This window comes from Lissotriton vulgaris, chromosome 7 (genome assembly GCF_964263255.1).
Source record: "Lissotriton vulgaris chromosome 7, aLisVul1.2, whole genome shotgun sequence".
Taxonomy (NCBI): Eukaryota; Metazoa; Chordata; class Amphibia; order Caudata; family Salamandridae; genus Lissotriton; species Lissotriton vulgaris.
In genome coordinates this window covers 1,765,326,701-1,765,352,842 of record NC_141695.1, presented here as the reverse complement: position 1 = coordinate 1,765,352,842, position 26,142 = coordinate 1,765,326,701, and the positions used below count along the sequence as shown (strand labels likewise).

General features: G+C 46.1%; 1 protein-coding gene and 1 long non-coding RNA gene across 3 annotated transcripts in view; one reads left to right on the top strand and one right to left on the bottom strand.

Moving 5' to 3' along the window:
* The window catches only part of LOC147706620 (uncharacterized), a 189,918-nt gene that overhangs the window by 126,250 nt on the left and 37,526 nt on the right, over window positions 1-26,142 (top strand). For both annotated transcript variants that reach the window (XM_086933114.1, XM_086933113.1), the window contains 3 exons: window positions 21,234-21,353; window positions 21,433-21,512; window positions 25,217-25,249. In XM_086933114.1, the coding sequence (XP_086789240.1) occupies window positions 21,234-21,353; window positions 21,433-21,512; window positions 25,217-25,249 (233 nt within the window). The remainder of the gene's footprint in view (window positions 1-21,233; window positions 21,354-21,432; window positions 21,513-25,216; window positions 25,250-26,142) is intronic.
* The window catches only part of LOC147706619 (uncharacterized), a 187,018-nt gene continuing 182,137 nt past the window's right edge, over window positions 21,262-26,142 (bottom strand). Inside the window, exon 3 of the long non-coding RNA XR_015297680.1 lies at window positions 21,262-21,324. This is a non-coding gene — a long non-coding RNA (uncharacterized LOC147706619). The remainder of the gene's footprint in view (window positions 21,325-26,142) is intronic.

Genomic DNA, 26,142 nt, shown 5'->3' with positions numbered 1-26,142 from the left:
CAATTTCAGAGCAATTAACCCCCTTGCTGCCAGACCTTGGGTCCCCACTACCCCCCAGCCAAACCCTTTTTTGGCTATTTGGGGTATTTCATGCTTAGGCCCACATACCTTTTTTGTCCATATAAGGTATCCAGGCCTGGAGGAACATATACTCCTCTTTTATAGTTACCCCCACTTTTTGCCTGGTGTTATGCTGTTTCGGATTTGTCTGACTTTGACCCTGCCAATCAGGACCTCCGTCTATGTGCTTTCTCTCCTAAATGAGTTATGGTGAGTACTTAGGTACATCCCAGATTGGTCACTGGTGTATCCTTATAAGTCCCTAGTATATGGTACAGAGGTTCACAGTGCATAGGTACCCTAGGGGCCCCCATGGGCTAAAGCATGTATTATGTCACCCATGAGAGACCACTCAAACTGTGACTAAAGGTCTGCCATTGCAGCCTGTGTAAGCTGGTGCTAGCACTTACGGCAGATATAGGTTTCCCTATATCTAAGGTCACGGCACATAAAACCTATAAGTCACCCCTAAACCAGGTCTTTCAAGCCTGAAGGCAAGGTGCTCTGTTCTAAGTGTGAGGGTGCCCCTACATGAGCGGGACACCCCTACAAATTTCAGAGTCCATTCTCCTGGGTTGTAAGTGCATCAGCCATTACAATATATAGAGGGGCCATGTGTCATTAAGCAATGACAATCTCTAAACTGGCTGTAATGAACTCTGTCATGTTTGGTATAAAAAAACGGTTGTAATCATACCTCTCACACCGGGTATGATTCCATGCACTGTAAAGCTCCTCCGTGAGGCCCTCAGTGATCCCGGTACGTGTCTTCCAGAACCAGACAGTGACCAGCGACCCTTGACCCTGCTTGCAGGTCAGGCCACTCCACACGCCGCACAGCACCCCCGCTGTGTCAGTGTCTCCCCCGCTGCCGCCGTGAGTTCACCGCTCCTCCCCTTCATTCAGTGCCTGCTGATCTCTCATCACTGCTGCCTCTTTTTCTTCTGTGTCCCCCTGATATTGTAGTTAACTCGTTTTCCTTACTGTATTTTATTTTCTCCTCACTGCCTCGTTTCTGTGTGTCCCTAACCCCCCCTTTTGCCACCAGCACCCTCGCTCTTCCCCCGTTCCCGCCGCTGCTTCCCTGTGGCCCGCCCACTTGCTCGCCCATAGACCGCCCCGCTCCCGCCTCCCAGCTGCTCCTCCCTCCCTCCTACCCTTATATGGCGGACGCTGCGCTGCCACGCGCAGCGGGCGCCCCGCTGGCGCTCCAAAGGCGTGCCTAAGGCAAGCCCCTCTGCGCCCGCCCGCGCCTGGACCACGCCCAGCGCTAGAACTACTGGCCCCCGCAAACACCACTATGACGACTGCGCCTTATGATGCCAGCACCCTCCACGCACTCAACCCCGGACGACAACACACCTGCTACCAGGCCTCCCCCGAAGCGCACCCAAGGACCCTTCACCTGCCGGAACTGTAGCTTCACCAGTGCTAGGCCCTCAAATCATTCTACTGAAGGACCCAACTACCTCAGCTGCATACTCCTCAACACCCGCTCTGCCCGCAAACACACCGTCGAACTATGGGACCTCCTCCATTCTACCCCCCAGACATTGCCTTCCTGACGGAGACCTGGCTGAACCCCACCTCAGCTCCCGACATCGCCAAAACCATTCTGGAAGGCTACAAGATCACCCACAGGGACCGCACCAATGGTGTAGGAGGAGGAATCACCATTGTCTACAGGGACACCATCAGAGTCTCGACCAACACCGACCACACCCTCAGCACCGCCGAACACATGCACTTCCAGTACCACACCGACCCCAACACCACCCTCAGAGGAACCCTCATCTACAGATCCCCCGGACCCTGACCACAGTTCAGCGACTCCATCGCTGACTTCATCAGCACTCACGCCCTCGCCTCCACAGACTACATCCTCCTGGGAGACCTGAACTTCCACCTCAAGAACAACAACGACACCAACTCTACCACCCTGATGGACAACCTTGCCAACCTCAGACTCAGACAGCTCGTGACAACACCAACCCACGCCGCTGGCCACACACTGGACCCCATCTTCACCACAAGCTCCCAAGTCTCCTTTAACCACACCACCAAACCCCACTGGACCAACCACCACTGCATCCAATTTCCCTTCAGGAAGCCCACCACGCACCAACGCACCCATCTCATGCCACGAGCTGCTGGCGCAAGGTCACAGAAGACCAGCTAACCACCACCCTTGCCCTGTGTCCACCCGCCGACCCCTGCGAGCCCGCCACCGCCACCCGCAACCTCAGAAAATGGATTACCGACTGCGCCAACACCCTCACCCCGCTCAAGACTCCCTCCAACAGCCACACCAACAAGAAAGCCACCTGGTTCACTGAAGACCTCCAGGCCTCTAAATGAACATGCAGAAAACTGGAGAAGAACTGACTCTGCGAACGAACACCGGACAGCTACACATCCCACAAGAACGCCACCCGCAGACACAACCAACTCATCAGACCTGCCAAGAGGGCCTCATTTAAAGACCGCCTCAAAAACAGCGCACACAACAGCAAAGAGCTATTCAACGTCGTGAAGGAACTCTCCAACCCCAGCTCCAACACCAACGACATTCCGCCTTCGCAAGATCTGTCCGACGCACTGGCCATCTTCTTCCACCGAAAAATCGCCGACATCCACAACAGCTTCAACACCACTACCGCCCCAACAACCATCGCCCTCACCACCACCACCTGCACCAACCGATTGCTCTCATGGACCAGCGTCAACGACGAGGACACCAGCGAGATCATGAACACCATCCACTCCAGATCAGCGCTAGACCCATGCCCTCACCACATCTTCAACAAAGCCAGCACATCCATCGCACTCCATCTCCGGAAAGTAATCAACATCTCCTTTGAGACAGCAACATTCCCGGAAAGCTAGAAGCACACCCAGATCAAAGCCTTACTCAAGAAGCCCAAGGACCTCAAGAACTTCCGACCCATCTGCCTGCTCCCTTTCCCGGCAAAGGACACCGAGAAAATCGTCAACAAACAGCTGACCCGCTTCCTTGAGGAGAACAGCATCCTGGGCCCTCCTCGCCGCCACCGATGACATCAGGACCCTGCTCGATAATGGAGAAACAGTGGCCCTCATCCTCCTGGACCTGTCAGCCGCCTTCGACATGGTCTGCCACTGCACACTACGAACACGTCTACATGATGCCGGATTCCAAGAGAAGGCCCTGGACTGGACCACATCCTTCCGCTCCGGCAGAACTCAGAGCGTCCACCTCCCCCCCTTCCGCTCCACTGCCACAGAAATCATCTGTGACGTAACCCAGGGCTCCTCCCTCAGCCCGACGCAGTTCAACATCTACATGGCACCGCTCGCCCACATCGCCTAATAGCACAACCTCAACATCATCTCCTACGCCAACGACAGCCAACTGATCATCTCCCTCACCAAAGACTCTCACACCGCCAAAACCAACCTCCACAAAGGAATGAAGGCCGTCGCCGAATTAATGAGGAACAGCCAGCTGAAGCTGAGCTCAGACAAAATGGAGGTCCTCATCCTCGGCTCCACCCCCTCAGCCTGGGATGACTCCTGGTGGCCGACAACCCTAGGAACAGCCCCGACACCCACCGACCACGCATGCAACCTGGGGATCATCCTCGACTCCACCCTCCCCATGACTAAGCAGGTCAACGCCGTCTCCTCATTCTGCTTCAACACCCTCCGAATGCTCCGCAGGATCTTCAAGTGGATCCCCACCGAGACAAGAAGAACGGTCACCCAGGCCCTCGTCACCAGCAGGATGGACTATGGAAACACCCTCTACGCAGAAAGTCGGCCAAGATCCTAAGACAATTGCAATGCATACAGATCGCCTCAGCACGTCTGATCCTCGACATCCCCCGCGGCAGCCACATCACACCCCACCTGAGAGACCTGCTCTGGCTCCCCATCAACAAGAGGATAACCTTCAAACTCCTCATCCATGCACACAAAGCCCTCCACAAGACCGGCCTAGCATACCTCAACAGACAACTCAACTTCTACTCCCCCACCCCCAGCTAGGCTCCGCCAGCCACGCCCTCGCCACCATCCCCCGCATTCGAAGAGCAACCACCGGTGGCAGTTCCTTCTCTCACCTCCCCGCTAACACCTGGAACACCCTCCCCACCAACCTACGGTAGACCCAAGACCTACCGGCCTTCAGAAGACTCCTCAAGACCTGGTTCTTCGACCACTAGCAGCACCCCCCCAGCGCCATGGCATGATTGTTTGATTGATTGATTGATTGACCAGAGACATGTTTCTGCCCTTCTGCTGCTGAGCCAAGCTTGAGCAGGGGAAGGCAGAATAATAGATATCCTGTCACATGGAGGTGTGACCACCTCCCAGATGGTGTTAGTCTATTGGGGCAGGTTGGGGATGCTTGCCAGCAGCACTGCGACTGCTTGAAGATCACACTTGGTGCCCTCCTTGCATACTCCAGTTCAAACCAGTTCAGAGAGCTGTTGTCTCCCACTCTGGCATGAAACTGGACAAAGGACATGGGAGTACCCTCCCGACTGTCGAGCACCACCTCTGGGAGGGACCCCTAAATTGTCCCTCCTTGTTTTTAAAAGACTTGATAGATTGGATAACCTGGTTAAAACTGGTGAAACAAAAAGGAAAGGGTCAATCATCTTGGATCAAGTTAGAGCAGATCGCCTTTTGAAGGAGCTGGAAAATGCAAACAATATATTGTCATCAAAAAAACAGGTTAACACCAGTACCTCGGGTGGGGCACTAAGCAATTCTGTTTCTGCCTCTCCATTGACGGAACAATTATCAGTAAAACCCACAACCACTAAAAAGGGGCCAGCTATGAGTAAGGTTAACACATCCACGAAACCAACTCCTATACCTGCCCCTAGGACAGTTGTCATTCCATCGACTTCTAATACCTCCGCTCCAACCAACAATAGTGGCCCAACCATTTTAAGTGCAGCTCCAAAACCGTGAGCGGTTAATAACAACGTGGGCACTGGCTCCCAAGGGTCTACTAAATCTTTTAAACATCAAGGACCAGCATTACATCTGCCACCGGATGCCTGTCCTTTTGTTCTGGTTCTAGCAGGTGTCCCGCCTTTGAGGGAGGATCAGGGGGAATCGTGGGTGCAATTGCGGAATAAGAGCATAGACTGGCTAACTAAACACAAAGGTGTTGGTTTCGATATCTCTAGAGAGATTATATCTGCGCGTAGGGTATCGTGGGTTGGCCCTTTACTCAAGGACAAGGAAGGCGACTGCGTAGTCCTCAACTTTAATAATCCTGGGACAGTAAGAAACCTCCTAAACAGAAATTGCAATTATTCAACCATCCCAACTGTTGCAACTATGTTACCCTTGAGTTATTTCTACAGACAACCGGCCACTCAACCTCGCCCACCCCCTATGCAATTCACAGTGCCATTAACGCATTCACAACCAGCACCTTTTATGCATTTTCAACCACCACCTGTGCATTTTCGCCCACCTCCTATGCAATTCCACCAACCCTATTTCCCATTACAAATGTACAATAGATATGCACCACTTTCGGACCTGGATATGCAAGACTGACCATCTTCGACTACTTTTGACGATTCTTCTCCGGTATCCGAACTCTTGATTGCCCCGGAAAACTCGCCTCAAAGAACCCTGAGCAAACAACATCAGACCCTTGCTCATTTGCCTTTGGACTCAGTACTGTCTATTGTTAGCTGGAATATAGCTGGCCTAAATTCTAAATTGAAAATTTCAGAGTGGCTTAAGTGGGTTGATAATAATTGTGATATATTGTTGCTACAAGAAACATGGAGTACCATGTCACCAACAATTGAGGGCTTCTGCTGCCACAATCTTAAGGCTCTGCCGTCACCCATGGGTCGACCTAGTGGGGGACTATCTATTTGGTCCAAGATAAAATACGGGGTGCATACTAAATTGATCCCTACACCAGGTATCTGTTGTTTTATGGCCATCAAGTACATTAACAGATTGAAATTATGTATTATAAACTTTTATAATAATGATTTTGTTAGTCGCCCAAATGGCAATTTTATATTATTGTTTAATTTTATCGATGAAATTATGGGGGGGAAAAAGCATGGATCTTTCGATGGTATCTGCATCGGAGGGGATTTTAATGCACACTTGTATCGCCATAGCCCAATATGTAAGAATGGGGCAGAATTGAAAGATTTTATAGCTTCCCATGACTTAGTTAATGCTATGGAATTTGCAGGTACAGGTATAAATAATGTAACAACCCCCACTTTCATAGGTCAGGGCTGTGCTTCTACGATTGATTATATTTTCACATGCCCTGAGTTAAGTGAAATAACCTTAAAAGCTGAAGTCGTCTGTTCTGCATATAGTGATCACTATCCGCTTAAAGTTAACATACACAATCCCCAGACCTCAAGGGCTGCAGCGAAACCAGATGTAGGTCCTTTAAACCTAGCTTTATCAACTGATAGATTGAGACTAGCATGGAAGGGAGCTGACAATAAAGGGATACTCTCCAGAGTAATTAAAAAACACCCTGAGACAGTTGAGACTTGCCTGTCGCATACAAGTCCGGGCAATGAGGTGGTTGGCGCTTTTGGTGATCTATGTAGGGCAATTAAAATTGAATCATCTAAACCTGTTAGGCAGAACATCTTGCAGGGACCCCGATGGTTTGATACCTCCTGCTCTAGGGCCAACAGGGATTTGAGGGCTGCACTTAACACCAGCCCGAGGGACCCTCAACTTGTGAGAACACTAAGATCACAATATAAAAGGGTCTTATACATTAGATCTGAAACCCTAGTAATTAAACATTGGGAATCACTCACGCGCACCGCCAAACTGAAGGACTCAATGGGATTCTGGAAAGAAGTCAAGTCGTTAAGATCATTTGGCTCTAACATCAGCCAAATTAACAGTAATATAACGGGCGAGGCATGGGTAGAGCATTTCTCCCAAATTTATGCCGCATCAGCTACCCCTTCAGACACTGTCCATCCATCCCCCAGTGATGAACCCTTGACCTTTTCATTATTTGAGGTCGAGGACGCGATCACTGATAGTGCTAGCAATAAAGCTCCGGGCCCTGATGGTCTCTCCATCGACCAAATAAAATCAGAAATTAATTTCTGGGCTCCTCTTTTATGCAACCTATTTAATAACCTAAATGACAGCTCAATCCCCGAATCCTGGTCGAACAGTGTCATCGTGCCTATTTTTAAGAAAGGCGATAGGTCGGATCCCGCTTGCTACCGCCCGATTTCACTAATCGACAATACGTTAAAAGTCTTGGGAAGAGTAATCTTCAGAAGGATAAGGGATTGGGCTGAAGAAAACAATATTCTTCACTGTAGTCAATTGGGTTTTAGAAGTAAGGTGGGCACCACAGAACAATGCTTAAATCTAAACCTGATTATGGCTAAATATATTATTGTTAAAAAATCCCCTCTTTATTTAGGTTTTATGGACTTGAGTTCTGCGTTTGATTTTGTTAACCGTTCTAGGTTGTGGTCAGTTTTGCTTGATTATGGTTTGGACGATTCATTGGTGTATTTCCTTTCTTATTTACATAGGGATCTAAAAGCACGAGTACGAATTAACAATGATGGTGATCTGTCTGACGACATCCCTATTAGTAGAGGTGTTAGACAGGGCTGCGTACTCGCCCCATTGCTTTTTATTTTATATATTAATAGGTTAAGCTACACTTTGAGTGAGATTGTTAAGGATGTCCCCATAATAAACGGCTCGCCCATCACTACTCTTCTTTATGCGGATGACGCTGTATTGATGGGGCGTACGCCGAATGCATTACGCACTTTAATCTCCGGCTTTGTTGCCTTCATGTCCGACCTTGGTTTAAATACCAATTTTAAAAAATCTTTTATAATGAATTGTGGACCAAAGAAGTATAACATTGCATCCATTAAATCGGGTAATAATATTTTAAAATGCACCAGCACTTTTCCTTATTTAGGGTTGACATTTTCTAATTCAGGCTCATGGCAGCAACATGTAGCCTTTGCAAGTAACAAAATTGGCAAGTCGATTAACTCGATCCTATCCCTCCGCCAACCGAAACTGGCTGATGTTGTTACCCCTCTTCTTTCCATCTACCGTACCCAATGTCGACCTACTGGGACTTACGGTGCAGAAGTATGGGGATATTGTAACAGCTCGGCCCTTCAGGTGGCAGAAAATAGATTCTGTAGGAGGGTGCTAGGGGGAGTCCCCTGTGCTCCCACTTTGATTTGTCATAATGAATTGAGGCTGCCATACATTGCTGATTTTATAAAGTCAAGGCCTGCCCTATTTTGGATTAAAATCTGGTTAAACCCAGCAGCAACACTGACTCGTAGTATTATATCTGACTGTTTGTCTAGTGACAGATCTCAACATATACCTTGGCTAAAAGCAGTCAAAACTAGCCTGCAACAGGTGGGACTAGGATCTTTATTTAGTTCCCCTGACTTAATTGTACCCGCCCATAAAAACAGCATTAAACGGGCACTTTTGGAGGTATATACTGAGGAAAGGATGAGATCAGAATCTAGTAAACCTGTGGTCATGAAATACTCACGCATTTGTGACCCAGATACTGATAATCCTAACAGTTTTATTAGATATTTGACATTGCCAATAGGTAGATGGAACCGGAGTCTTTTATTTAGGTTCCGGGAGGGAAGCTTAGTTTATTTGCTTAGCTTCCCCATTGGCTACAATAAAAATTTAGAAGAACTGGATTGTCCCTGTTCTTTAGGTGGACGACAAAATCTACTGCATTATTTCTTCTTTTGTGGCCATTACAAATTGTATACATGTCAATATTTAAGACCAATCTTACGTAAATATAATCTACGGGAATCTATTCCTGCTCTACAATTTTTGCAAATGCTGCATATGGATGATGTTATTTACTCTGTTAGCTGTTTTATAAAAGCCTGTGTAAAATCTAGGGCAACCATGGAAACTGGATAATGGATAACAGAGTTATGTTGGTTCACGTACTCGAGTATCAGTTACTAAATAGTAATAATATTGAATGATTTTATGAGATACTTTTATATTGGGCAACTGTGGATATTGATGAATTAATACTCTTTAGTATTAGGCACTATGCACTTTACAAATTATATTATGCACTTTAAGTCATCTTGCTGCTTAACCTAAAACCTAATTCAATTATTGTCTTATGTGTATGAATTGTTTTTAATGTTTCTAATGTATTCTCATTCTGTATGTACTTTTATGGATGTATTAATCCGAATAAAGATCATTTGAATTGAATTGAATTGTCCCAACCCTTTCCTTAGGTTACTTAAGGGCTTACCTGTGGGTGGGTCCCTATATTTGTCGTGGAACAAGATTCAGATCTGACACCACTTCTGCTCGACCATCTGGGCACTCTGGACATCCGTGGACTTTGCTCTGGGCACCAAGACTGCAACTGGGAGGACTACTGCTGCTCCTGTTCTCGTAGTCCTGCTCATCTGCTGCAAAGTCTGTGCCTGTGCTTCAAACAGGATCCTCAGAAGGCCTGTGGCCATCCAAGACAGCTGAAGGAATCTCCCTTGAAGTGAAGGAGTCACTTCCCTACATCTGCAGGCACCGCAACAAATCTGGCCAGTCTGCTGATCCAGGGCTCCCATGGACTCTGAAAGGTTTAGCAACTCAGGTGGTGGTTCTTCAACTTCCTCAAGGCCTGCACTGTCTTCTCACTGAGTTTTAGGCCAGTATCCTTCGTCGGAACCACAGGAACCGAACCCATGTGCACCATGCCAACTTGCCATTGCAAATGCTTATTGGCTCTCTTTCCTCAGAGATCTTCAGGCTCCAAGTAGCCTCAACCTCAATCATCTCCTGTGACCAAGATATTCCTCCTCACCACATCTCTTGTACTGTGGTCCTGCGTCTTTGGCGAGCTTCTCGAGGTCTTCTTGCGACTCCAGTGCCTCCGGCCTGCAGGTCCTCTTGAGGATCTTTTTTACTCCAGTGGGATCCCCTGATTGCTCGGGGCCTACTCTGACTCACGTGCTTGTGGTGAGTCATTTGGACCTTGCTGATCCCGACACTGCACCTTTTATTGCTTGCGATATTGTTTGCAGTTGCCAAGGCTTATTGGTCCTCCAGACAGTCGTCGACCCCTCAACTCTCGACATCTGCAGTGGGTCAGCTTGTGAACAGCTCCTGGTCTTCCACAGCATTGCCTGATCCACACAGCTGCAACTCCAAGGTCACTGTCAACTCTCCGGCAACATCTGATATTGGTAGGCATTCGCCATCCATGCCTCCTGGTCACTGTTCTGAGTGGCATGAACTTTGTCCCCTCTGCTTGCAGGTGCTTCTCATCATGAATCCACCTTTGGGTTCCACCAGACACTTTCCCCTTTTTTACCAGCGGCATCTTCCTGAAGTCCTCCATTAAGTTTGGTGGCGGTTTCGACGCCACTTCGCACCTATGCACCCGGCTTCCCTGATGTAAGTATCCTGGTTCCTAGGGTATCCATGGGTGGGGTGGCTCTTCAACATTTTTTCTTCCATTGGGATTCTTCAGGGTCCGCTGGGAAGGGTCCTTCTTCTTTAAAACTGCAACTGCGACTTAACCATTTACTTAAATTGAGCATGCAGTCATGTTCCCACACTGTACCAGCTTCTGTGGGGTTCCTGGTTACTTACCTTGGGTGCTTCCGTGGGTCCCCAGCACTTCTAGTCTTGACTTGAGTCGTGGTTCTTATACCACTATTTTAGTATATGGTTTGGTCTCCCCCTGGCGACCACTGTGTCTTTGTGCTACTTACCTGTTTTATTTGCAAAGTATTGTGTGCATTGTGTAATTCTCCTGGTTGGAGACGTTTGTATGTGTTAGTGAGTGTCTTATAAGAAATATCTATTTTTATAAATACATTGTGTGGTTCTTAAGTAAGATTACGTTCTGGTAAAACAAGCTGCTTTACGCTCCTTCTACTAAGCCTGGAGGCTATTCTCCACAGTTACCACTTAGAGAGCTTTCGGAGGTTGTCTAAGACCACTAACATCACCATAAGGGTAGTAAGGATTAGTGCCGGGTGCTACACTTCCGTAAGTGAGCACCATATACTAAGCCAGCCTCCGACATTAGTGTGCAGCGATTGAGATTCAAGCCTGCATTGTTTTACCAGCTAATCTTGGTGTGGATTAATTGAAAAACCATAACTAATATTAAGCACATATAATACAGCTTAGATGCCATTCTTCAAGACTCTACCCTCTATTAATCACAAGGTAGCCTATAGGAATATTGTTACTGTGGAAGAGGAGTTAACCTTTCGAGTAAGTTCCTTTCTGAAAGTGGCAGTATGTGCTCGTAACTCAATGTGTACCCTCTGAAATCTATCTTTGCTAAATTTTACTCTTTTTATACCGCAGATTCATCTTGTTGAGATCTCTTTTTATACTGTATTTTTAACCACAATGAATTGAAATTTCTAGTGTGTCTAACATTGCAAGTGCCGCTGAAGTTCCATTACTGGGTTCTTCCACTGGTGCATAGTCCATTGTCCCTTACTGGGCTCATCGCTCTTCTGCTGGTGCATAGTCTTTTGTTCATTATTGGGCTTAACCTCTCCAACTGGTGCATAGTTCATTGTCTGTTACTGGTTTTGTATTGCCACATTTAGATGAAAAGTCCATTTTATTTAATATGGATGTTGTTTTCTGCTCACTCCTGTTACTTGCCCCCTCCCAACCCGTTCTATATGAGTATCTTTCCCTATGTAGCTTTGCACAAAACCAACTTATGTCATTGTAAATTTCCTAAATATGCGTGAATTTGAATGAACTTCCTAGTGTTTCTAACATTGCAAGTGCCCAAAGTCCTCCCGCTGAAGTTCCATTCCTGGGATTAGCGCTCTTCCGCTGGTGCATAGTCCATTGTTCATTACTTGGCTCATCGCTCTTCCGCTGGCGCATAGTCCATTGTTCATTACTGGGCTTAGCCTCTCCAACTGGTGCATAGTTCATTGTCCATTACTGGGTTTAGCGCTGTTCCACTGGTGCATAGTCCATTGTCCATTACTGGGCTTAGCGCTCTTCCACTGGTGCATAGTCCATTGTCCATTACTGGGCTCAGCACTCCACCAATGGTGCATAGTCCATTGTCCATTGCTGGGCTTAGCCTTTCCAACTGGTGCATAGTCCATTATCCATTACTGGGCTTAGCACTCTTCCACTGGTGCATAGTCCATTGTCCATTACTGGGATCATCGCTCTTCTACTGGTGCATAGTTCATTATCCATTACTGGGATCATAGCTCTTCCACTGGTGCATAGTCCATTGTCCATTACTGCGCTCATCGCTCTTCCGCTGGTCCATAGTCCATTGTCCATTATTGGGCTCATCGCTCTTCTGCTGGTGCATTGTCCATTGTTCATTACTGGGCTTAGCCTCTCCAACTGGTGCATAGTTCATTGTCCATTACTGGGTTTGGCGCTTTTCCATTGGCGCATAGTCCATTGTTCATTACTGGGCATAGCCTCTCCAACTGGTGCATAGTCCATTGTCTCTGACTGGAATCATCGCTCTTCTACTGGTGAATAGTTCATTGTCCATTATTAGGCTCAGTACTCCACTGATGGTGCATAGTCCATTGTCCATTACTGGGCTTAGCCTCTCCAACTGGTCCATAGTCCATTGTCTCTTACTGGGATCATCGCTCTTCTACTGGTGCATAGTTCATTGTCCATTACTGGGTTTAGAGCTCTTCCACTGGAGCATAGTCCATTGTCCATTACTGGGCTCATCGCTCTTCCGCTGGTGCATAGTCCATTGTCCATTACTAGGCTCATCGCTCTTCCACTGGTCCATAGTCCATTGTTCATTACTGGGCTTAGCCTCTCCAACTGGTGCATAGTTCATTGTCCATTACTGGGTTTATCGCTCTTCCACTGGTGCATAGTCCATTGTCCATTACTGGGCTTAGCGCGCTTCCACTTCCACTGGTGCATAGTCCATTGTTCATTACTGGGCTTGGCCTCTCCAACTGGTGCTTAGTTCATTGTCCATTACTGGGTTTAGCGCTCTTCCACTGGTGCATAGTCCATTGTTCCTTACTGGGCTTAGCCTCTCCAACTGGTGCTTAGTCCATTGTCCCTTACTGGGCTTAGTGCAGTCTAATGTGGCAAAAAAACAAAACAGTAATGGACAATAAACTATGGACCAGTTGGAGAGAGCTAAGCCCAGTAATGGACAATGGACTAAGCACCAGCGGAAGAGTGCGGAGCCCAGTAATGGACAATGGACTATGCACAAGTGGAAGAGCACTAAGCCCAGTAATGGACAATGGACTAAGCACCAGCGGAAGAGTGCGGAGCCCAGTAATGGACAATGGACTATGCACCAGTGGAAGAGCGCTAAGCCCAGTAATGGCCAACGTACTGTGCACCAGCAGAAGAGTGATAAGCCCAGTGATGGACAATGGACTATTGTCAAGACCTCCGTCTCCATTGTAAGCTCATTCAGGAAATCAAGCAAGAAAAATCGACTATTCAGAATCAAGTCCAAATATCTGCAGTGGCGGAGAAACCATCGAGTCACTTCATTGTTTGTCAAAAGATGTATAACTGAGATGAGTGGTTTGACATTGAATAATGGCTGTCAAAGATGGACGCGGCTAGAAACGAAAAGCCGGTCTAGTCTTTTTGATTGCGCGCACAGTGTCTGGAAGAAAGTGCGCGTTCAATTAACGAACTGCGTACTTCAACTGTCAAGTTCCAGCGAGCGCCACGTTTTCCCCAACGACTCCAGTCAAGCTGAAAATTCCTGTTCTAGACTCTTGCCGGTGAAGAATAAACGCATGCGCAACGAGGGAGAAGCAAGTGAGGTATTCCGGTGTTCAGTTTAGCGGCTGCTAGACACACCGGTTGCGAATTCTGTATGACTTTTGGTGCGTCTCGCACTCATGTTCTGAGACTAATTTATAGTACTTGGAGAATTCCTTAGTGGAGTAACTATCCGTGTTCTTCCAAGCCTCCTTAGTTGACACATAGTTAGGTGTTCAGAAATCTGAAGTATTAGAGAACTAATCATTCCTACAGTTGAAATTCATTACAGCTATCGCCTGTCAGTCAAAAGGTAACAAGAGATACATAGTATGCATAAGAGTCCATTATAGCTGTTGGATAGTGTTTTAATGATACCATGTTATACAGGTTCAGGCGAATTAACTTTCAACCAATATTACGAGGGAGAGGTTTCAGCCCAGGTTCAGAGGGTAAGAGATTTCTAACTTAATGGTTAAAGTAACTGGGTATTTAGTAGAACTGTGGTTACATGTTCTGTTTGTCTGCAGGTGTTACTACCACGCCCGCAAGAACCAAGGTGACGACGACGAAGTACAGAAGGTTGTCACCCGCTGTCTAGAGCAGGCTCTCTCTCTCTCTCATCCGCTTCCCCTTTCCCCCCTGCTTCAGGGGTTACCTTGAATATCTTTCGGGTGGCCCTTGGGGTGGAGGGGCATTGGGACCTACGTCGACTCCTGTGGTTCCTGGCCTTCGTGACAGATTGAAGTGCCCTTAACCACCTGAGTCAACATGGCCGAGGGTATAGATCTCAGATCCTTAGCGGGAATCTTATATGGGTTACAGAACCAACTCACACAAGCAGCGGAGGAGAATAGAGTCCTTAGAGATCAGGTGAAAAAATCCCAGCAACAACCGCAACATTTGCAACATAAAATGGAACACATTCTCGCAGGAACTACTCCTTTGCCAGCTCAGGATCTTACACATCGTTCGGCTACCGAGGTAGCAACCCAGGTAGTGCATTCGGTAGCTCCCATCATTCCCTTAGCAAATCCAGAGCGATTTAATGGGGATCCACATAAGGCTCAGATTGTTATCACCCAGTGTGCTTTACATTTTCTGTGTCGACCAGTGGTCTTTAAGGAGGACCAAGCCAAAGTCGCAATTATGTTGTCCTATTTGAGTGGTGATGCTGCCGCCTGGTCCCTGCCATTAGTCTCCCGTAATGACGCTGCCTTGTACCATTTTGAACTGTTCAAGAAAGAGTTCTTAAGAATATTTGACCGAAGAACCGCTAATCAAGCCACCAATAACGAATTATTGGACCTTAAACAAGGAAACCGAGAATTAGTAGCCTACATTGCTCAATTCAATAAATTAATCATAGAGACTGATTGGCCCGATAGTAAACGCTCTGCAATATTCTATCGGGGCTTAAAGGATGAATTAAAAGATGCATTAGCGCAGATCCCTAAGCGACCGCAGGATATTTCAGAGTTGATTGATTTGGTTCTACAGATCGAACATCAGCAGTTCGAGAGGCGGTCAGAGAAGAAGAAGGATTACAGAACGTTCGTACCCCGTCTTGATCGAATCAAGTCTGAAGGAAGCAAACTGGAAGTTAGTTCCGGGGTGGAACCCATGCAAATTGGTTCAATTCGAGGGCCACTCTCTAAAGAAGAGAAAGAGAAGCGGAGGACGAACAATTTGTGTTTGTACTGTGGTGGTTCTGGTCACTTTGTAAGAGAATGTCCGAAAAAACCGAAGATGAATCAAGGGTTAAAAGACAGATCCCATCAGTGAACGGAGTTGCCCTGATGGGATGTTCTGAAGAGTCAACTCAAGGACAACAACAGTTGATCAACACTCTTCAGTCAGCAGCGCCACATTTGACTGTTTCTTTCTCTGTAAGGTTCGGAACGCAAGAAATCAAGGAAGTCTCCGTTATGATTGACTCCGGTGTTACTGGTAACTTTTGCGACATGAAGTACGCTCAAGAGGTTGGAATCAAGGCCATTCGGAAGAAACACATAGAGGTGGTGAAGGCTGTTGATGGCACCAATTTGACTTCCGGTCCTATCGTCGAGGAAACTGAAACTTTGGAATTGGAAGGTCTACAGGGACATCAAAATATATTAGATTTAATCTAATCGATGCACCACAATTCCAATTGATTTTGGGGTTACCGTCGTTGACGGAACATAATCCAGTCATTGACTGGGAGAGAAGAACTGTTACAATGACCTCAGAGTACTGTCGAAAGAATTGTTGTTCCAAGTTAAAAATCAAGTCTGAAGGGTCTCCAGCTACAGAATTGGCTCAGCTTCCAGTAAACATTTGCATTGTTGATTCGCAGGTAATTCCTGAGGAGTATCAGGACCTAGCGAGTGTGTTTGACAAGAAGAATGCGGAAAGGCCTTCACCTCACAGAGAGTATGATTGTAAGATTGAGTTGGAGGCGGGAGCAGTCTTACCTTGCAGCCGCATATATGCGCTAACAGAGGCCGAGAACACATATTTGAAAGAATATTTGGAGGAATACACGAAGATAGGATTTATACGTCCGTCTCAGTCACCTGTGTCTTCGCCTCTATTTTTCCGACCCAAGAAGGATGGAACCTTGCGCACCTGCATTGATTACAGAGCATTAAACCAGGTCACTGTTAAGAACCAGTACCCTTTGCCGCATATCTCTCAAATGTTGGACCAGGTAAAAGGGGCCAAAATCTATACAAAGTTAGACTTACGCGGGGCCTACCATTTGGTAAGGGTTGCAAAGGGAGACAAGTGGAAAACAGCCTTCTGGACAAAGTATGGCTTTTTTGAATATCAAGTAATGCCCTATGGGTTGAGCAACGCTCCAGCGGCGTTCTAGAATTTTGTCAACGATGTCCTTCGGGAGTTTCTAAACCGCATAGCCGTGGTGTATATCGATGACATATTGATATATTCAGATTGTGTGGAGGACCATGTCGAGCATGTGAGGGCCATTCTACAGAGGTTACTGGAAAACCACCTTTTTGTTAATCTTGAGAAGTGTTCCTTTCACGTGGAGAAGGTGGAGTTTCTGGGTTTCGTTCTGTCTGCCGATGGAGTATCGATGGATAATTCTAAGGTGCAAGCCATACAGGATTGGCCGTCCCCTAAAAGCGTGAAGGAAATACAAAGTTTAATTGGCTTCGCCAATTTTTATCGAAGATTCATTCCTGACTTTTCCACCAAGGTTGCGCCTATCACTCAGTTGTTAAAGAAAGGGAAAAAGATTGAGTGGTCTTCGGAAGCAGAGTTGTCCTTTCGAACCTTGAAAAAGGCCTTAATCACTGCACCCATTCTGATGCACCCAGACCCAGATCAACCATTCTATGTGGAAACTGACACCTCAGATTTTGCAACTGGTGGAGTGTTATCTCAGCGAGACAAAAAAACTGGCCAACTCCACCCTGTCGCGTACCGGTCCAGAAAACTGTCAGACCCGGAATACAACTATTCCATTGCAGACAAAGAACTGTTAGCGGTCAAGGAAGCTTTTCAGGACTGGCGACAGTATCTTCTTGGGGCGAAACATACAGTAACTGTATTCACGGATCATCGCAACTTGCAATTTTTGAAATCTGCAAAAACCCTGACCCTACGACAATTAAGATGGTCGCTGTACTTTTCAGAGTTTGACTTTGTGATAACCTACAAACCTGGTGCAAAAAATGGCAAGGCCGATGCTCTGTCACGAATGAACTCTTTTGATGAAGTCCGTGTACCAGCCCCCAAGCCTATTGTGCCATTGGATAAAATCATAGGAACTATTCATTTGGAAGAATTTGCAAAAGAAATACAAAACACTTGTTCATCGGATGAGTTAAAGGCGTGGACGGACTCAGGGAATGAAAAGACTCTTGTTAATGGTTTGCCTTATTACGAAGGAAAACTGTACCTGCCAACTAAAGCAATGCAAGAGAAGGCAATGAGAGGTTGTCATGACAACCGTTTGGCTGGTTATAAGGGTGTCAAGAAAACCATTGATTTAATCAAGAGGCATTTTTGGTGGCCTGGCATGGCAGCTCATATAGGACAGTATGTATCAACATGTGAGTTATGCATTAAAGGAAAGCCTAGTCGTCAAGCCCCTCAAGGTTTGCTACAACCTATGCCAAACGCCCCTTATCCCTGGCACACAGTATCCCTAGATTTAATTGTCGACTTGCTATCCAGTCAGGGTAACACGGTGATTTTAGTACTGGTGGATTCATTTTCAAAAATGAGCCATTTTATTCCTTTGAAATCAGTACCCACAGCCATGCAGTTAGTACAAGCATTTAACCAACACATCATTCGGATTCATGGGATCCCCCAGGTAATCATATCTGACCGTGGACCCAATTTATGTCAAAGTTTTGGAAAACTTTCATGCACAATTTAGGGGTCGATTCGCGATATTCAACCAGTTATCATCCTGAGACCGATGGTCAGACAGAGAGGCTGAATCAAGAGTTGGAGCAATATTTGCGCCTCTATTTGTTAGAACAGGATGGTAACTGGTCTGACTTATTGTGGACCGCAGAATTTGCTTATAATAATGCGGTGCATAATTCCACTGGTTACACCCCTTTTTATTTGAATTCAGGCCGTCATCCAAAGATGATTATGGGTAACCAGAATAACAATGTACCTGCTGTTACAAGCGAATTAGATGAATTGAGGAAGTCTTACGAGAAGGCTTTAACAAATCTAAGTAAGGCTAAGGCATCATACAAGGTCCAGACAGACAAGAAAAGAAGGAGAGGGGTTGAGTATAAAGTAGGTGAGCAGGTGTGGTTGTCCACCAAACATTTACGGTTAAGAGGAAATAGGAAATTCCAACCTAGATTCATTGGCCCGTTTAAAATCTTGAAGATCATAAACCCTGTGGTAGTTAAAATCCACTTGCCGAACTCATTAAAAATTATCCCACCTTTCATGTGTCCCTACTAAAGAAGAATCCAGAGAATGTTAGACTCAAGCCAACCCCTCAACAAGTGATGGTAGAGTCAGGAGAGGAATTTGAGATCAGTAGAATTTTGGATTCTAGAGTGACAAAAAACAAACTGTACTATTTGGTCTAGTGGAAGGGGTTTGGCCCAGAGGAAAGATCTTGGGAGCCTTCCTCTCACGTTCATGCCCCAAGATTGGTTCAGAATTTCCATAAAGCACATCCTAAGAAGCCCAAGTTGGGAGGAACCCCTTTGGAGGGAGGTACTGTCAAGACCTCCGTCTCCATTGTAAGCTCATTCAGGAAATCAAGCAAGAAAAATCGACTATTCAGAATCAAGTCCAAATATCCGCAGTGGCGGAGAAACTATCGAGTCACTTCATTGTTTGTCAAAAGATGTATAACTGAGATGAGTGGCTTGACATTGAATAATGGCTGTCAAAGATGGACGCGGCTAGAAACGAAAAGCCGGTCTAGTCTTTTTGATCGCGCGCACAGTGTCTGGAAGAAAGCGCGCGTTCAATTAACGAACTGCGCACTTCAACTGTCAAGTTCCAGCGAGCGCCACGTTTTCCCCGACGACTCCAGTCAAGCTGAAAATTCCTGTTCTAGACTCTTGCCGGTGAAGAATAAGCGCATGCGCAACGAGGGAGAAGCAAGTGAGGTATTCCGGTGTTCAGTTTAGCGGCTGCTAGACACACCGGTTGCGAATTCTGTGTGACTTTTGGTGCATCTCGCACTCATGTTCAGAGACTAATTTATTGTACTTGGAGAATTCCTTAGTGGAGTAACTATCCGTGTTCTTCCAAGCCTCCTTAGTTTACACATAGTTAGGTGTTCAGAAATCTGAAGTATAAGAGAACTAATCATTCCTACAGTTGAAATTTATTACAGCTATCGCCTGTCAGTCAAAAGGTAAGAAGAGATACATAGTATCCATAAGAGTCCATTATAGCTGTTGGATAGTGTTTTAATGATACCTTGTTATACAGGTTTAGGCGAATTACCTTACAACCAATATTACGAGGGAGAAGTTTTAGCCCAGGTTCAGAGGCTAAGAGATTTCTAACTTAATGGTTAAAGTAACTGGGTATTTAGTAGAACTGTGGTTACATGTTCTGTTTGTCTGCAGGTGTTACTACCACGCCCGCAAGAACCAAGGTGACGACGACGAAGTACAGAAGGTTGTCACCCGCTGTCTAGAGCGGGCTCTCTCTCTCATCCACTTCCCCTTTCCCCCCTGCTTCAGGGGTTACCTTGAATATCTTTCGGGTGGCCCTTGGGGTGGAGGGGCGTTGGGACCTACGTCGACTCCTGTGGTTCCTGGCCTTCGTGACAACTATCCACCAGTGGAAGAGTGCTAAGCCCAGTAATGGACAATGGACTATGCACCAGTGGAAGAGCGCTAAGCCCAGTAATAGACTATAGACTATGCACCAGTGGAAGAGAGCTCAGCCCATAAATGGACAATGGACTATGCACCAGTGGAAGAGCGCTAAGCCCAGTAATGGACAATGGACAATGGACAATGGACTATGCACCAGTGGAAGAGAGCTAAGGTGAGTAATGGACAATAGACTGTGCACCAGTGGAAGAGCGCTAAGCCCAGTAATGGACAATGGACTATGCACCAGCGGAAGAGCGCTAAACCCAGTTATGGACTATAGACAATGCACCAGTGGAAGAGAGCTCAGCCCATAAATGGACAATGGACTATGCACCACAGGAAGAACGCTAAGCACAGTAATGGACAATGGACTATGCACCAGTGGAAGAGCGCTAAGCCCAGTAATGGACAATGGACTATGCACCAGTGGGAGAGGCTAAGCCTAGTAATGGAACTTCAGTGGAAGTACCTTGGGCACTTGCAATGTTAGAAACACTGGGAAGTTCATTCACAATTCATGCATATTTTGGAAATTTACAATGACATAATTTAGTCTTCATGTGTAAAGCTGCATAGGGAAAGATACACATATAGAACGGGTTGGGAGGGGGCAAGTAATAGGAGAGAGCAGAAAACAACATCCAAATGAAATAAAATGTAGATTTCATCAAAATGTGGCAACAACATTACAATAATAAGCACACTGCTATACATTATGCTAAACTAATTTCAAGTGTTTTCATGTTAGATTATTATTACCAGATTGGACCCAATATTAAATTCATTATTCAGAAACATTTTCCATAATAATGCAAATCCCAAAACCATTTCAACAATCACATTTTGACAAACTATATACTGCTGTTGAGAAGTGACTATAACCAGCTCAGAACCTTTAATCCAAAATACTGGTGTGTTTAAAGAATCTCTTAGAGCTTTTTGTCTCTACTCCTTTTGCTATTCCTTTTTTTTTACGTTTAACTGCACCTGCCAAGAGTCGGACGAGCCTGACACTCACAGGTTGTCTCTCTTCTTCATTGGCTCCTCCTGCTTCAGATGCCTCCTGTTCTAGCTGGTGGATCCCCTTGGTGGTGGCTTCAGGGATGCTCCTCTGTGCTGTTGTCGCTGTCCTTGGTGTGGTTCTCTTCTATGAGAGACGCGCAAAGAAAGCAAATGGTAAGAGTCTATTCAAAGTCCCATTTCAAAGTATAAAGCAGTGAAAAAGCAGGTCCGATAGAATGTGTTCTAATTTCAGGTGCGACCCGTGGTGGCAGCCGTAGAGACATCTATGAATCTGCAGTAAAGTATGAGAACGTGGAGAAAGGAAACAGAACAGTGAGTGCCTTACAATAAATCTTTAAATACATTTTTACAGCCTGTAACCAAGAAACCCCTCAAAAACACACATTATTACCATAGGCAGGTATGTACAGATAACCGGCATGTAACAAAGTACGGATTTAAATGAGAGACCAATCACAAACTGAAAAGAGTAGCACATATCATTACTATAGGCAGGTATGTAAAGAGAACAGACCTGTATCCGAGCAAAGACAGCAGTGAGGGCAAGATAATACATCGATTAATACATATGTACAGCCTGTAACTAAGAGACCACTCACAAGCTGCACAGGTCCCTGTGTCCGACTCAAGCACCATTGTTTTCGGCCTGAGCATTTGGATTTGACCCAGTGAAGGGCAACCAGTAGCCCGGGTTGGCGCTATCTGCTTTTAAGCACTACGGAAATTTGTATTCTTTAAATATTCATAACTAGACTTCTGATTATTGGATTTTTGTCTTTTTGGTCTTGGTTCACTTATCAGAATATTGGCTGTTTTTCTAAACTGGTGTGGAGTACTTTTGTGGTGATGTCACCAATTTACTGTTTGTGGTGTGTACAAATACTTTGCACATTGCCTCTTAGTTAAGCATGGCTGCTCTGTGCAAAGCTACCAGAGGGTGAGCACAGGTTAATTTAGGGTGTGTCACTGACTTACCCGGTCTAGGATTGTGGTTCCTGCTTGGACAGAGTGCAGACCTCGGCCATCCAAAAACCCAATTTCTAACATGCACCATGGCCCATGTTTTGCCTCTGCTCCTGCCCCTCCTGCCTGGCCAATGTGGTTCATTTTTCTTTCCCTGCCCCTCCCACCCACCCTTTGATTTCAGCTTGCTGATTCTGCACCTCTGCCCTCTGTGGTATTGTATGGGCTGCTCCTGACCCTCCCTCTTGCCCGCTGAGTTCAGCTTGTTGAACTTACCCCTGTGACCTGCCCTCCATGGTCAGTGTGCTGCTCTTGTTCCCATCCACCTTCACTCTTTAGTTTGTTTTGCTGCCTCTACCACACATTGCTACCCTCTGAGGTTGGCTCACTGCCCTGTCTTTTGTCCATGTGATGCCCCTTCGACTCCAGCCTTCCCTCTAGGGTCCATGTACTCCCACAGTCCCTCCACCGGGCCTGCTCTTTCTGTGTGCTCCCTCACATCTTGCCAGGCACGTCTGCTTTGTGTTATTAATTTCAGTGTGCAGAAACTATTAAAAGGGCTGTGCCGGTTACCATGGTACCGGCAGCGGGTACCGCAGGATCTGCACCCCGATAATGCTTTTTTTATTTAACTTGATAGAGTGTCTCTTTGTAACCATTCCCCACATGAACTTTGGGTTCAGAGTGTGCCTACGCTGCACCCTAAGAGGCTATTTTAAATGATTTTTCAGGACTCGGTGAGGAGTCCCCGGGGTTTGTAATGTCTGCCGCAACAGTTTGTATCATGGCCAGCAAATTAAATCCCTGGGAATATTTTGACCAGTCTTGGTCCCACCCTACCATAAAGACACAAGATAGAAACAGTTCTCTGTCCATTCAGAAGGCCTCACTTTTAAAAATGGGACTCCTGTGGTAACTTTTGTGAATGTATTTCACCAAAACTCATTATGAACTTGCAATTTTCCACAGGAATTTTAGACAGCAATAGATGAAAAATGTATGAACAGAATTATACTAAATTTGGCAGTAAGCTAGGCCTTTACTCAAAAAGTTTGCTTTCTGTGATTGGGTGTAAATCCATTCTCCAGTTTATGAGAAATTAAGGTGAAAAACACTAAAAATCTAGATGATTGGTCCCACAGGTGTCCTGCAGTACTTCTGCGGTATAGCAATTCAAAAACACTAGAGTCCTCTAATGACCAAGAGACATTTTTTCCTGTCCACCTTCTACGCAGATCCTACAGTACCGAGCAATCTGAACGTGTGGCTGCAACACTGAGGGAAATGTTGCAGCCGCCAATACAGACACAAGTACATTTCCCGTTGCCCTGAATTTGTTAGAGTAAATAGTACATAACAGGGAAGGAGCACACCAACCTCTTGTCTTGTGGGAGTGGTAGGTGATCTCAGAGCAACCCGCCCTGGGATCAATTTAAAAAAATCTTCAGCTTCGTCTCCTGGGGAACTGCAGTGGGAGCCAGTGAGGCCTCCAAATAAATACCTTCGGACACCCAAGTCACTACTGTACACTTTCTTCGCCTTGTACAGAACCTTTAACCGAGAGCCCACTCTCCTTCGAGAGACCCTATGCTGTTAAGTGACCAAGAGTCTACTACACACAGCCTTCATTCTCTACACAGTTCCTCTATGAGAGGCCTGTCCATCTCACACCCAAGCCCGTGTTATGCACACCCTTCTCCTTGTACAGAAGTCTTCATGGACAGGCAGAGCCGGACTGGCCGTAGCGAGCACTTGACCAGGGCCAGTTTTGGTCCCCAGTCTGGCCCTGTGGACAGTCCACTCCCCCCAGATATTCAAGCACCATTAGGTTGATAAGGTCATACTACGCACACTCTTCTCCTTGTACAGTCATCATGGACAGTCCACTCCCTCCAGACACTCAAGCACCATTAGGTGTATAATATCATACTACACACACTCTTCTCCTTGTAAAGAAGTCTTCATGGACAGCCCACTCCCTCCAGACACTCAATCAATCAATCAATGCATTTGTAAAGCACACTACATACCTGTGAGAGTCTCAAGGCGCTAGGGGGGGAAGTTGCTACTGTTCGAAGAGCCAGGTCTTGAGGAGTTTTCTGAAGGTCAGAAGGTCTTCGGTCTGCCGTAGATGGATGGGGAGTGTGTTCCATGTCTTGGCGGCGAGGTGGGAGAATGATCTGCCGCTGGCGGTCACTCTTCGGTGCGGGCGACGGTGGCGAGGGCGCGGTCTGTGGAGCGGAGCTGGTGGGTGGGGGTGTAAAGGCTGAGTCAGCTGTTGAGGTACGTTGGTCCGGTGTTGTGGAGTGCCTTGTGTGCGTTGGGGAGGAGTTTGAAGGTTATCCTCTTGTTGACAGGGAGCCAGTGCAGGTCTCTAGCTGAAGTGTGTATGTCTATTTCGTATTGCACTGGAGGTTTTGTGTTATAACATGATTACCTACACTACGTGGCAGACTTTAGGCACCTTGGTGGCTTTAAAGGAAGGTAGGATGAGGAGTACGTAGTGGTTAGACCAAGAAAGCAGAGTGTTCACACCTGTATGAACAAGGAAGTGCATGTGATGAAGAAATATTGACCTTACTGGGGATTAAAATTGTAAGATATTCTGTTTTTGTGATAATAGCCCCAGCAAGTAGGACGCGGACATCCTCTACATGTCTTCCAGTATTTACCATCACCTCCTACTGTTCATTCAATTTTAGTGTTTAGATTTACTAGAACTCTACTTCCTTTATGAATTGGGAATTCTGGGCTTTGGTAATTGTGTCTTCAATCTGTTAATCATATTAATTTAACCTTCTGCTAAAAAAGCAACTTGGTTATTTTTGAGTCAACAGTATCCCTTGTTGTGCAGGAATCGTTTCACACATACAGGGTGAGTCTGGACTCAGTGACGGAACAAAAATTAGATGTCTCTGAGTCTTTAAATAAGACCAGGATGAGTTTCTACTCTGTGCTCGCCTCTCATGGCCCCCAGGTGACCAGAGGTGGGACATGGCTGCTCTCTTTTCATCTAGTCACCTGGTGACCACTTCTCATCTTTTTTTCCACAGGTGCAGTTCCCCGATGCAGACCACACTTACATGGTAAGACAAATGTAAATTATCTTTAAGCAGAGAATGGTGTTTCCGATTGCTTGGATACATTTTATTTCTTGATATCACCTGAGGATCCTAGTTCAGACCAGGTCACCTCTGTAACTGCAACACAATGCAGTAGATGGTTTATAAGGCTTGGGTTCAGGATTACTCTGTCCTGGATATCTAAGCTTAAAAACAGAATCTTATGAACTGACATGGTGCAATACTCTCCCTTATAGATTGGAGAATAGTTTTAGCAAATGTCATTTCCTGGCTGACAAGCTTGTGGTAACAATGTATTTTAATTAACTCTCCAAAGGCCTTATGGTTCAGTAGGAATAAAAAGAGCTAAATATTTCCAGCCCAGAATTAAGAACTTTGGAAACAAGTAAAGAAATGGCACCAAGTGAGTGTTCCACAAGATGACAACCTTCACTGAGATGTATCCTACCTTATAGTCGGATCTCTGTTGTGGGGGAGTAGAGTGTCGACTGCACCGGTTTTACACTCAGTGGTGAGGTGATCCACAAGACGGCTGTCTTCACTAAGAAGTATCCTATCTCACATTTGGATCTTTGTAGTTCGGATGTGCAGCCTGAACTGCACCACATGCATGTTTAGATGTGAGATGTTCCACAAGGTGGCTCCTTCACTGAGAAGTATCCCAACTAACAGTTGGATCTCCTTTGTAGGGTAGTAGAGCCTGGACCCCTACTCAGACAAGAAGGGTTATCTAGTCATCAGTGTGAGATGAGGGTCTGTCCTCACTTTGTCCTGATGCTGGTGGAAGCTCATGATCAAGGACCGTAGGAGATTGCATTCCACTGTTCATCCACTCACTGAAATCACACCCATTCAGTGACATGTGATATACAAGACTTCTTTCATTTTCTGAAAGA